At 31.9% G+C, this 14,263-nt stretch overlaps 1 protein-coding gene and 1 long non-coding RNA gene across 3 annotated transcripts; one reads left to right on the top strand and one right to left on the bottom strand.

Moving 5' to 3' along the window:
• Nucleotides 1-441: 441 nt before the first annotated feature.
• LOC115980439 (protein AGENET DOMAIN (AGD)-CONTAINING P1-like) lies at nt 442-1,779 on the top strand. Its single transcript, XM_031102688.1, has 2 exons — nt 442-894; nt 1,510-1,779. The coding sequence occupies exons 1-2, from the start codon at nt 442-444 to the stop codon at nt 1,534-1,536; spliced, it is 480 nt and encodes a 159-aa protein (XP_030958548.1). The 3' UTR covers nt 1,537-1,779.
• A 2,094-nt stretch (nt 1,780-3,873) lies between these two features.
• On the bottom strand, nt 3,874-8,526 carry LOC115979652. 2 transcript variants are annotated; one of them, XR_004089134.1, is made up of 3 exons: nt 8,184-8,526; nt 7,784-7,939; nt 3,874-4,863 (listed from the first exon to the last, which is right to left on the bottom strand). It is a non-coding gene; the product is annotated as an uncharacterized LOC115979652 (long non-coding RNA). The 2 variants fall into 2 exon arrangements; XR_004089133.1 differs by having other exon boundaries at nt 3,874-4,852.
• Between the last annotated feature and the right edge of the window lie 5,737 nt (nt 8,527-14,263).

Here is a 14,263-nt window from a genome sequence, read left to right as displayed (position 1 = left end):
AGATAGCTAAAACTTGAAAAAAATTTCATTTATATTTTTTATATATTAGTTTCAATGTTGAACACTTATCTAGTTATTGTTTATTTACTCTCTTTTTTGGATCTTGATTTGTATTCTAAACATCCATTAATGGCAATGGATTCACTTTATTATGCATTATTGCTCTTAAATTGATAAATACTTAACAATATATGAAAAATAAATGCTTAATAATTTATTAAAAATAAAAATAAAATATATTTAATAAGTAATTAATACACATGTCCCTAACATATCGTATCCTAAGTTTTTCAAGAAATGTTGTGTCCCTGTACCCATACCCATGCATCTTAGATTAGCATATTCTACTTTGTTTTATACATTCCCTGTAGAGGTCATCTTTGGCTCAGGTTTTTAATGTAGTTCACATTGTTAGCTTTTAAAAAAATTGAATTGCAGAACATGTCAATCACAAAGGAGGTGAAGGCTAGTGACGCAACAGCACAAAAAATGTTCAGCAATGGGACACTAGTTGAGGTTAGCAGTGATGATGATGGTTTTGAAGGTGCCTGGTTTGCTGCAACTATTGTTAAAGCAGTGGGAAAGGACAAGTTCCGCGTTCAGTACCAGAGCCTGAGGACTGATGATGATTCAGGCTTTCTGAGAGAAGAGTTTGATACCCTGCATATTAGGCCATGTCCACCAGAAACTCTTGTTGTTGATCGTTTCAGTCTTTTTGAAGAAGTCGATGCTTTGTACAATGATGGGTGGTGGGTGGGTGTGATTTCTAAGGTTCTTGGTGGCTCAAAATACTTGGTTTACTTTAGGGACACAGATGAGGAAATAGAGTTTAAGCATTCTGACTTAAGGCCACATCATGACTGGATTGATGGAAAATGGATTATGGCTTCCCAGGTATGACATCTCTATACTTGAAACTTGTGAACCTTTGTTGATCTCATTTTGTACTTTGGTGTTAAATGGGGTTGTCCATTTTGCAAACTTGGCTTGGCTTGCTCAATGTTACTGGTAATTTAAGGTAAGTTCACAACCATTTGGTCAAATTCAGGTTTTGGGCGGGGAGCTAAATAATTGACAGTGCAAAGTTCGGTTATTTTCTAAGATTTTCTCCTTGAAACTTGAATTTAATTAATTATTTTTGAAATCTGCCACAATCCACCTATTTGGAAAATTTGGAAGCTGGTCAAAATAAAGTGAATTAAAGAATAGAAAAGAGGTAAACCTCAATGAAATTTGCTAAAGCCTTGGCCAGCTTGTTGTGATTCTTTGATCCAAAAGTATTATCTGATAAGCTGCCCCACCTATCATAAGAATTGTTTACTCCATGTGTGCGCAAATGCAATGGGAAGGAAGTGATTGTATCACTTTTTTTAACCTATATGATTCTTTTTCATTCTAATCTTCTGTTTCTGACCTTGCAGAAGTTAAGTATTATTTAACCCAAGCAATTCTATATATATATGGTATTGAATTTATACTGATGGTTGGCTAAATATTAATTCATGTCAGGCTCTGATGAAGTTGCTTTACTTGTGATTGCTTGAGAAATCAACAAGGCATCCCTTGTGTACCAGGAGAGATTGCATTACATCTGAAGGACTCTGCTTCTTGTAGCAGTGGAAGTCGACTGATGATTTTTTGATAAACAAATTGCAATTTTTAGTAGTCATTTCAACTTGGTAACCTATCATAGGCATTCTCAACGATTTGTTTAGACTTTACCAATTAATTGGAAGCATAGTTTGACTTTATGATCCAAAGCAAAAGGCTAATGATGTAAATGCTTTCAGGTAAATTCCTGTATTGTATTGGCAACTGACCAACAAGTCAGTGACTGTTCTCAATTTCTTTCTGCATGAATGGGGTTTCTCTTGTACTGTTTATTCCTAATCATTCAACCTGCAACATAAATTTATTTCAGAAGCCCCTTTAAGGTTAGATGGCTGCAAGTTCTTTAAAAAAATTTAAAAAAAAAAAAGTTTAGATACATGTGATTGAGTGTTACTCAACTGAAATTAGTCCTGTGATTTTGTATTAAGCATTAAATAGAGTTGTCTTTTCAGAGTTCTATCTGGAGTCTAGAGTTGTCTTTAAGAGTTCTATCTGAAGTCTACTCTGGCTGTTCAAAGCCAATATATGCATCAATAATATTAGTGACAAAATGTTTATGACTCATAAGGTAGCAAGTTGTGGTTGTTACATAATAAAAATGTTATATTAGAAGGGAAAAGTTAACAAATGTCCTAAGAATATTTGTTAGTAAATTATTTTAAGAAAATATTTATGAAAAAAGAAAAAAGTAATGTTTTGACAGTTTTTTCAATTTCTTATAAAAATGGTATAAAAATTTTCTTAAAATGGTTTATTAACAATTTTCTTAAAGGTACCTGTTAATATGACCCATATTAAAAATAAGGTCATTCACAGCTTGACACTTCAACAAGTTACGTAAAAAATCGTGTTCCCGGCAATGCTTAACTTGCAAGCTAGTCAAGAATACAATTGGGTATTGTTTCTTTGCCATGTTTGGCATTCTACTTTGGTACAAACCTTGTGCTGGATTCAAGCATGAAAACATGTTCCTGATTGTCACATCAATGTTACCCCTTGAGCCACAGATGTTTATGTTGTATAGCAAAGTACCACCCATAAACCAACCCATGCATCATCACAGGAGTCTGTATTGGGGTTAAAGAGGGTTATTTATGTTTTGGATCAATTAAATGAATTGTCAACCATTAAAGATTCAAAGTTGCAAAATTAGATTCATACAATCTTGGGCCATCAGGCTATATTGGGGCACTACTCATTTAACATGAGTAGCTAAATGAGTGTGGATGTCCCGTGCATGACATCCCACAAAATATATATAATTCAACAAAAGTGGGTTATTCAACTACTTAATAAGAATGAGAGGAAAAAAAATCTCAAAAAAAGAAGGAAGAAAATAATCGGATGCATATTTTCATTTTTCGACAAATGAGCTCAAGTGTATGCAGTCCTCTGTCCGTCTCACACAAATCAAATTATTACAGAGAAAATTCTCATGAGAGTGGCCTCAGAGGCGAAGCCTAAAGGGTCGAGGGGGGGCAGTCACCCCCCTAGCCCGCCCAAAAAATACCTTTAGTTTTTTTTTTTTTTTTTTTTTTAAGGGTGAAAAAATACCTTTAATTATTAAATACCCTTGCCTACTTTTTGTTTTTGGGTTTATCAAATGCCATTTTGTTTCTTTGGTCTTGAAAAACAGAAAAAAGCATAACTTTTTAATGAATTATTGAGGAACCTTAAGTCCTTCACTAGATACCTTGCACTAAAATTTTTTTAGTTTGTCCATAACATATTATAATTTGAACATTTTATGGGAATACATTAACCAAAATAATAGAAATTCACATATATTGCACTCAATATCTAACTACTAATAGTTTCATTCATAACTTGAGTTTTGGCTTTGAAAAAAGTAGATCACTCATGTTAGAAATATCTCAATAGATAAATATATACAATATTATGAATAAGCTTTTTTTTGTAGAGTTTTTTTTTTTTTTTTTTTCTTGTATAATTACATTAAACTAGCGTAAGACCCACGCAATGCACGGACTACTTTTATTTATTATTCCTGGAAAAGTATGCAAAATCATAAAAATATTATGACAACTCCATAGATAATTAAAATTAAATAAACTGTTTTTTTAAATAAACTGCTTTTTTTTTTTTAAAGAAAAAGGAAGAAAACTTCTCATTAATTTTTTTTTTTCTTAATTTTTTTTTTTTTTTAAATGATGAGAAACTCCCTTAAAATTGAGGGTGTGTTTATGCATTAAATATGGTCAAATGAAGATATAATGAATAAAGAAAATACAAAATCCTTAATTACACAAACTATGTTGTCACGATTATAGGATTTTTATTATAGCTATCCAAATTAAACTACACAGAGGACAACTAATTTCAAGAATACATACAAAAACCGCACAAAAGATATTTGTTGGGGTAGGAAAAAAAAGACCAAAACTCTTGAAAAAGTTGAAATTGTAGAGTTTTATCAATACAAATCATTGTACTGCCCCATTAAAAACTAAAGGATGGTGGCACTAAATCAAAGTTACATTTGTGAAATCTTATAGAGAAATCTATAGCTACCTACTCCTTTCCTAAGCCATGTACATATGGTTGATGCTTTTTAGCACAATTCTTTTCCATAAATTTCTTGAAGCATAAGGATATTGACAATTTTTGCATTCTTCTAAACTTCACTAATGCATTTTCTTATTTGTCTATGGCTCTTTCTCGACTTCTCTCCTACTCCTAATGAGGATAGAGAAGATGAAGGGGGAAAAAAGGAAAACAAATACAAACGTACATGAGGCATTTTGAAGTAGAAGCCACACAATCAAACAACCACGCCATCATCCTGGCAAATTAGTTCTTATTAAGTTAAAAGAATCTTACCTCTCAATCGGGTAGCTTACCCCTATAAACACAACCAAGCGTACCTTCACCAATAAAATTTTCAGGAGTAAAGCTAATTGTATAATGCTGAAGCAATGCAACAATGAACTTTCGCAGAACTTGCATTCGGACTCTTTGAAGGATGTATACTTGTAGTTACTTTGAAAGGTTCGGTTCCACTGAGACCTTCTCAAAAGGATAAAATGGAGGAAGTCATGCTGGAAAGAACTCCATATCAATGCAGCTCATGACTAAATCATGATTCTTGGGCAGCGAAACTGCGCTGGTGTGTTTTTCACATCTACCTCCTGTTCATTCTGAAACTTTGGAAATACACTTGTTCTTCCATTGTCTTCAACATAACTATCTCTTGGTTTTGCAACTCTCCCTCTTGGCATAGCTAAAGATATGCTAAAGATATTCAAAAAGACAATTTTCATTTAGAACAGAATAAAAGAGATAAGGAAATTTCAACAATTTTAAAAAATAAGAATGGACATTACATTATAACTAAATCTAAGAAAAAAAGACCAACAAATATAATGCACCTTAAAGAATATAAGACAATCAGACATATTATTGTCTTATAAATGTGAGTGAGGTTAAAATTCAATTCAATAAACATAAATAATAATAATAATAATAATATAGTGTACGGGTGGGGCCAAGATTTTCTGGACCTAAGCAACTAATCCATTCTTTGCCATAGTTTGTAATTCGACCTTTTCTCTACAACAATTTGCAATTTGAATTTTGAGATACATATTTGTATTGCAAATGTTATTGCTGGATTATTATGGTTCTTTATTTTTAGATTGGCTTTTTTTCTTAGTCGCTAACCTGTGCAATACACGGAAAACTTTTAAATTGTATTTTAACATGTTAAGTTTAAATATTTCTCTAAATTTAAACTATTTGAACGTTGAATTGGCTCTAATATAAGATGAAAATTGTAGTTTAAACTTTTCTCATGAAAAACCTTCAAAATTTTATAAATAAGATCCTTATAAATGAGAAACAAATAAAATTTTATATATACGATCCTTATAAATGAGAAACAAACAAATATTATAAAGCAATATATTACAATCATCATAATGTGCTATACATTTGGTTTAATAAGTATTACCAAAAAAAATTAGTCATTTACACTTGTATCTTGAAGCTTTATCAATGCTTTTCAAGAATCTATTTCCTCCTATTCTTAGGCTCTTCTCTTTCCTCAACTTCTCAAGCTACTTAACTCTTCACCAAGTTTTTTATAAGCATTTGATATCTTAATCTAAAACATAAATAGTCCAGTTTCAGATTCTTCCCAGAAATAAATTGCCAATAATGATGCAGCAAAAAACATATAGAGACAAAAGTAGAAAACTAATAAAGACTTATCACTGCTACGGTGCTACCCTTGAATTGATGAACATGGGCATCTAATACAACAAAACTACTCAAAACTGACAAAGCCCATGGAAAAAGAGATTTTCCCAAGGAAACAACGGCTAAAACAGAACGAAACCCACTTAGGATCCATTTCACACAATCATCTAATGAAAGATGATGAAAAGAAATTTTTAAAAAAATAAAAGAAACAAACAAACAAACAAAGGTAAACTGACCTCTTTACCTAACAGCCACAGGTCTATAGTGACTTTTTCCTAACTAAAAGTGCTATCAATTAGCAACACTGACTCAAAAAACAAAGTGTGAGCAATTAACACAAATCTTATTATAATCCCAGAAAACACTTAAAAATTTGCATATAAATCTGTAAGTTTCTCAGTCTTAAAAAATTTCAAACTAAATCCATGCAATAGAAGACCTCAACCACAAATGAAAAGAAAATTGTCTCGACAAAAAGAGGAACAAAATTTTTCGAGTTAACTGAAGGAGATTGCAAAATTATGTTTGTGTTTGCCTTGAGAGAGAGAGAAAAACTTACAGGTTGGAGAAGCAGAGGCAGAAACAGATGAGTGGGAGGAATATAGGGGCAGAGCGTGCATCTAAAAGAGGGAGAGGGGTAGAGTGTCTGGCTGAATTTTTTGGGGACTTGGGCTGAGTTTAATTTAACTAATTGGGCTTTGTTTAGCTGAAATTTTTGGGTCGTTTGGGGGAAGGAGAAGGGTAGAGAAGAGAGAGGAGGGGGAGAAATAGAGAAGAGAGAGGAGAAGGAGAATGGCGTTTGGGATTAATTTTCAGAATTGGGTTTTGGGGAAGGAGAAGAAAAATTTTTGAGAGTTCTTTTTTTTAGCTAAAATTCTCACACAAAACTCAAATGAAAGCAATTAAGGATTCTAGAATCTTTACCTGCTTTTCCTATGATATAACCATAGCCCTCAAAACAACTTGGGTGCAAGTCACAACTAACTTGGTTGGGATTTCAAATGGGGTTATTTGGTAAGTTTCAATTTTAAGCAGTATGTTTCAATTTTGAGTGAGACTTTTTGTCAAAGACGTGGAATACATATTCTAAATGGGAATGAAAAGAATGTTTACAGCATGAATACACCCAAAAAATGCACCTAAATTAAGCACACTACAGTTGAACATTGACAGAAGTGGAGGAAAAAACTTCAAAATAATCCATTACAAAATTTAAGAAACATTAGTTAAAGGCAATCCCTTGTATATTTTCCCTGTATAGCAGCAACTTTAAAGAGATCAGGAAAGTGGACACATATTTTGTATTTGATTGTAACCCACGACTTAAATGAAAGAAATTTTATGTAACAATGATCATAGAGTTAGATAAGACTGAAGCTAAATTCTTCACAACTTTGATCTTTCACAACAATTCACAATAGGGTATCTAATAGTTATAAAAGATGTTGTCTCTATAAAGAATCATCTGGAATGTCACTGTTATACACACACAAACTGCTATTTAGCAATCCCTTTGCTAAAGTTTAAAGGATCAAATCTAGGCAAAGTAGAAAGCAGACATTGAATCTTTTGCTGGAGAGAAAAAACAAAATGGAGAGATTCTAGGAAGGATGGTAACTTGAAAAATTAGTGCCAATTACTGATGCTACAGTCAAAGATTATAAAGATCACAACTCTTGCGACATCAAAAGACTTGTCTTTGTCTCTCTCTCACTCATCGGTAGGTTTTTTTTTTTTTTTTTAACAAACAGTAAGGATTTATTAACTAAGAACCAACATCAAACACCTATCAAGCACTATAACTGAAATTTCGAAAACCCTGACTTTAAACTAAACGGATTTTATTTGGAATGAAAAGAATTTGGAGAATTACCAGAAAGTACCAAATTTCTCAGAACTAATTCATATTTCATACCTATAGATCTAAAAAAGAAAGGAAAAAGAAAATTACCGGTGGTAGTTCTCACTCTATCGCTATATGGTCTTACAGTGTTGATGGTCCATAGATTTTTCTTCTATGGCGAGGCTACTAACGGTGTAGGAAGCCAAATTGACGCTGGTGGCAGCAACATTCGCGAACACTGTCTCTGTATCCCTCTCAATCTTTCTGTGTTTTAACATTTCATATCCAAATCAATATTTTTAGTGATTTCTGTAATCTAAAAAAAAAAAAACAAAAGCAAATATCTAAAATTGAGAAAACAATCATTTTGAAAGAGATTCCAAAAACCCAAAACAGAAACGAATCAAATCTAAACCCACCCAACAAAAAAAAAAAAAAAAAAAAAAAAAAACTCAATTAAAAGTAACGTTTTATACCCAAACCTACAAAATAGAGAAAAAAAATGTACCGTTGTCGATGTCAGTCCGGGCAATCTGGTGGTCGAGATCTGGCAAGGGAACGGACGGTGTATGGTTCAGACGAACTCTGCGCTCTTTCGCTTTTGATTGTGGCAGATTTTTCTCTCTCCCCAGTCTCCACTCCATGCCTTCTCTGTTTACCGTTCTGCCTAGGTTTTGGGTCTGCAAAATCGGTTTTTGAAACTTTTTGATTTCATCGCCTCTCTTTCTCTGCTTCTTTCTCCATGTCCTCATTGCCTCTCTCTGTTTCATCGGGAAGTCAGAGTGAGTCTGAAATTTCAATCGGGAAATATGGCGTTTGTGTTTTCCTTTTTTGGTTTTCTTTTTTAAAGCGGGTTTGTGTTTTTATAAGGTTCTCTCAACCGGTGCACTGTGCGGTATTTTAAAGGAAAAATTGTATACGTGTCACTATTTTAAAATGCCTTTTTTCCCAATGTGGCAGCACCTCGTTAAAGGCTTCTACTATTATATATAGTACTAGTATGTAACCCGTGCTACCGCACGGAAATGGATATATTATTAATCATGAGTTTATTTATGTTTAAAGGTTTTTTCTTATAAGGAGAAATATTTATAACATACAATCAAAATTACTTTGAAAATTTAAAATAGTAATATGTAGGCTATTAGATCAAATCATTAGAGTGGTGCAATTGCACAAAGGTTGTCACTTCAAATTTTAAACCAAACAATGGCTATTTCAATTTCTTATATTTTGTATATAGTAAATTTGAAAAAAAATAATCAATGGAGAACATGATAATCAATTAATCATATACAATTTAAAGGCAACATTTTAGGAAATTTTCTCTATTTTACAAAATTTGGACAGCTATAATAGCAATTACCGAAATGAAGTACATGGCTTAACCAAAATATGACCAAAAGTCAGAGAACACGAAGCACTAAAATACGAAGATGTAGTGGCTAATTGAAAGGGTTTATGGGAAAAATATGAAAGAAAGAAATAGAAGCACACTTTATGGCCTTTGGGATTTTCCAAAAAGGGTTAAAAGTGCACACTTGATGTGCGGTTCATTGAATGCTCCTTGGCTTTGGGGTTTTGCAGTTCATGCTGCAGGAGTGATAGGTGCAATTATAACAGCATTACTAACTTATAGTATAGTAGTATATAACTATATATGTAATATCTGGTATATGAGGGGTGGCTTGATATTTTCGAATTTAAAATATCCCTTTTAGGATATGAGAGGAAATGAAGTCATCAATATCTTAATGCAAAATATTTGATGTAGCTCTTGGTAGCATATGTAAGCACACCCCATTATGAAGGCTTGGAATTTGACAGAGAGATAGCTGTGAAGGATTCAAAGGCTCCTTTTTAAAGCAGGGGAAAAGAAATTGGGAACTGATGAGAAGACCTTTATCCACATATTTAGTGAACGAAGCAGGGCACAATTGGCTGCTATTATTTCTGCTTACCATGACATGTATGGACATTCACTTAAAAAGGTATATATATATATATATATATATATATATTCTGAGTAATTTTATATTTTTGTTTTTGTATTTTTTAATTTATATAAAAAAAAAAAAAATCTTTTGCTCGAGAAAAGAAGTGCTTATTCAATGTTGAAATTCAGGTAGTGAAGGGCGAGACGTCGGGGCTTTTTGAATATGCTCTCTTGACAATTTTAAGCTGCTCAGAAAATCCGGTGAGATACTTTGGTAAGGTATCATCCCACATTCTGGGTTTAATTGTTGTTTCTCTTTGGTGAATTTGATTACAATGTATAAGTTTTTCATAATAGTAATTTCACAAACTGGTAGTTTCATGCTAAGAAGTTAACGTAAATAGTACTTTTTGCTATTCAGGTTTTATCATTGATCATTTTGTGGAAAATAAAAGAGGCAATAGTAGAGTTATTTGGTACACGTGTATCCCTTTATGTTGGATGATTTTAGTACTGTTAACTACTTTAAATTTGAAGAATAGTAGTCCGGAATGATTTCCTTAATTGAAAAAAAAAAAAAAAAATCATTCTAATGTAAGAACCAATGGGGATTAGTTTGGTTTTTGAAGGCATTTCAGCACCCTAAAATAATGAGGTATGCCAAAGCATACACATTTTCTGTTCCCTGTGTGGGTAAGGCCCATGTTATTGTACATATACATGGATCAATTTGTAGTTGGACAGCATCATGATAATTCTATAAAGCTTTTGCATAATTTCCTTTTACTATGAGCTGACCTTTTTCAAGAAAATAAACAATTATTAATACATTATCATGGCTAAATACTAACCATATTTTTCTAATCACAACATAAGTAGAGGGAAAAAATGACCTTTGTTAACAAAATAATCAGGTACAATGGAAAATCACAGCTAACTACTTGTCATATATATTTTTTTTTTAAATATTGTAGACATCTTACGCCTTGCATGTATAGAATTCTTTAAAGGTATGACTATTTGAGAATATTTATATGCATGCATTAATCGTTAAGGGTAAGTTTGATATATATATATAATGCTAAAAATGGTAAAACTTTAAAAACTTAGATACCAAAATATTATAAAATCAACTAAAACTCAAATATCTTAAATTTCATAAATATATATTATATGTGTTAGGATTGAATTGTTAGATTTTTTTTATAATATTATACCACTTGATGATTTTGTATAAGATTATTATTTTTAAAATCTTTCCATTATAATATGGATTTTCTTTATTGAATACCATAAAATATTTTTCATTTCATTTTCAAGGTCAATACTAAATACGAAAAAATAAGATAATTTTCTTGAATTCATTTTTTTGAATAATAACTCATTTTTTTTGAGAAAAACAAAAAAATTATGTTGAACCAAACAGAATATTTTCAAAGTATAGAGCGTATAGACTCTAGAGAAGCAACGTATTTAAATAGTAAGTTTATATATATATATATATATATATATATATATATATATATCATCTAATAAAAATTTATTAAATAATGTATAATTGTGAAAAACTATAACACAAGAAATAATTTGAATCTTAACTTTTTTTTTTTTTAAGGTTGACTCATTTTATGCATATGACTATATATACACACAAGCGATTATTGACGCATAAAATAATTTCTCCCCATTCTGAATCATTACAATTGCATCTTTAATCTCTACCTTACCTTTTCTTTTTTGTTTTTGGCTATTTTCCCTTTTTTGGGCAATTATTTGATCTTTGCCTTAGGTGTCAATTCCTCGAAAGCACGTTACGTGTTTTGACAAAAGGATGAAACGTGGATTGATGGAAATCCCACCACGTGACCACTTAGAACAATTTCCACTTCAATTGAATTTGGGATAGATGTTTACAAACCTTTTTTTTTTAATTCCACATAGATGTTTTGGCTTTCAGATGTAGGAGCCGTTTGATAACGTTATTTTAGTAATATTGTTTGTATTTTTTTTTTAAATACGTGTGAGTGAAAAAATGTGTAAAAATACATGTAATATTGTTTAAAAATTGAAAATATGTTGTTAAACTACTTTACCAAACAGGAACCTTAGACTTTACACTACAACACATATTTAGTCTAGATTTATATCTCTAATAAATAGAATATGAACAGTTTATCAAATAATTGACCAATAATAAAAACATAAACAATAAAAAAGAACTGACCTTTGATAAGAAAATAAGTAGTTAAAAAAGCCTCAGTTCGTTCGCAACAAAGTTTCCCAATTTTATGACAATCTGGATGGAAAAAATCACACAAAATAAGGACATGAATTGTAAAAACATAGATGACCTTTGTTAAGACAATAATCTGTTTAAAGACCCTTTATCAGTCAAATATTTCAATTATTACTCATAAACAGTAGTTGCAACAAAGATAAACAGTAAAAATATTGGCCTGAAACGCGTGCAAAAAAAAAAAAAAACACAAAACAAAGATGTGAAATTCTACCTGATGATTCTACCAAAAAAAAAAAAAAAGAAAAAAGAAAAAAGAAAAAAAAAAGGAAAGAAATTCTACCTGATTCACTCCTGTCCAGTTGTTATAAAGTTAATCTTTGTTGTTTATTATATATATATATATATATATATAATTATTAATTACTGTTCACTTATAGACTTTGATTGAGGAGAGTCAAATATGGTATAACTGGACGAAGACTAATTGAATTTTACCATACTATATTTTTTATTTTTTATTTTTATCTTGCACCTACACCTACTACACGTCTCTAGAGTCTTCTTTAAAAAATCAAAAATCAAATCAGCAAACGCAAGCAGAAGATAGAAGCTTCAATCCCATCTCAGATCTGTTCTCACTTCTCAATATTAAATCAAAATATCACTCCCAATCTCAGAAGTCTCCGTTCTCTCTACTCCCAATCTCAAGTCTCTCTAGTCTCAGGTCTCAACCCTTCACTGACTTCACTCCATACCCTCCACAATCCAAACCCCAGCTGTTGCTGCCGCCGCCTCGTCAACACACTCACAGCTTCGCCTCACTGTCCACCATGGGTTAAGGCTTCTCATGTTGACGGATCAGTTTCTTAGTCTCAAGACTCAGGTAAATTTTCTTCCTTTTTCATCTATCTTTTTCTCTATTTGGGAATATGATTTTTTTCCCTTTAAATTTATGTACATCTCTCTGATATTTAGTTTTTTTCCTTTTTCTTTTTTTGGGTGTTTTCATTTGGTTATTCACAAAAACGAAGGAATAGGAGTAATCAAACCTTTCGTTTTGCAGAGCAGGATCTTTAAAATTGTGAAGAAAAGTACAATCGGAATAGATGGAGAACCTCTGCCTTATATAAGATACAGAAATACATGCATCATTGATACCGAGATATTCTTTTGAAATTTCATAGCATTAATTGAAGAAGAGGGGACCTGTATATTGAAGGAGACGAAGGATTTTGGGTTTTGATTATTGTAGAAGGGGAGGTGAACCTGAAAGTACACGGGTGTGAAGAGCAATGTTTTATTCACCCAAAAAAGAAGAAGAGCACAGCGTAATCTGATCCCACTTAATTTTAGATAATTTTAGACAGACTGAGGAAAGACACGTCACACAATTAGAATTATAATTTGAAATTGTAATCTGGACACGTGGCATAAAATTAGAGATCTCATTTGAGATTACAATTTGAGTTTCTCTCTGCTTCACCTATTATTTTATATATAGATTAGATATCACTTAGTATTTAAATGAATAGTTTTTAATTTTTCAAATTGGTCTCAAATATTATATATTCACATAAATTTACGCAAGTACGTATATCATATATAAATTTTGCCACCCTCAACTTTAATCTTGACTCCGTCATTATGGCCTTAGAATGCTGACAAGAAGTTTCGAATCTAAAATCTTATTAATATTATGAGAACTTATTAAGCACTATGTCAACCTATCGACTAAGTTATTTCAAATAATAGAATAATAGTGACCCCCAAAGACCCAAAAACTCAAACTTGAGGGGTCCACTAATGATTTGGTAACCCCATGGGGCCTATACTTTTATAATATACTCCCTTACAACCGCGTACCAGACAGGAACACACATAAAGGCATAAACCGAAACAGACTTACAGACCCATTATCTAACAAACCGAACTCACTAACCAACAAGACCAAACTATAAAAAGTTAAAAACTTAGTGCATGTTTGGATTGCACTTATCCACGTTGCGTTTTTCTCCTACACGTTTTGTCCTTTTTTTTTTTTTTTTTTTTTTTTTTACTTGAAGTTGGTTTCACGTGGGGGACAAACCTGCCAGTGGGTCCCGTGCACTGTGCACGGGACCCACTAGCACTTGGATGGCCACATATTGGTCTGAAATAGCACTGTTTGTGGGTCCCGTGCACTGTTCACAAGACCCACAAACATCTTTTTTACTTAAATTTTAATTAAAAATGGGTCCCACAGTATTATTCACACATTTAAAAATTATTTTACTACAGTATTTTCAGTTTTCAGTTTCAGTAAAAATAAGTTGTATCCAAACAGACCCTTAATGAAGAACTCGGAATGCCCAGATTTCCGATATAAGAACTTCAGTTACAGTCGCATTTTTGGGTCCTCCCTTGGCATGGAATT

Source organism: Quercus lobata, chromosome 3 (assembly GCF_001633185.2).
Source record: "Quercus lobata isolate SW786 chromosome 3, ValleyOak3.0 Primary Assembly, whole genome shotgun sequence".
Taxonomy (NCBI): Eukaryota; Viridiplantae; Streptophyta; class Magnoliopsida; order Fagales; family Fagaceae; genus Quercus; species Quercus lobata.
This window is presented reverse-complemented; position numbering and strand designations above follow the sequence as displayed.

What these genes read in the sequence shown, in the direction of transcription:
- LOC115980439 (XM_031102688.1), top strand. Translation starts at nt 442, where the DNA reads ATGTCAATCACAAAGGAGGTGAAGGCTAGTGACGCAACAGCACAAAAA. An exon ending in AATGGATTATGGCTTCCCAG is followed by an intron (nt 895 to 1,509) that starts GTATGACATCTC and finishes AATTCATGTCAG; the next exon opens with GCTCTGATGAAGTTGCTTTA.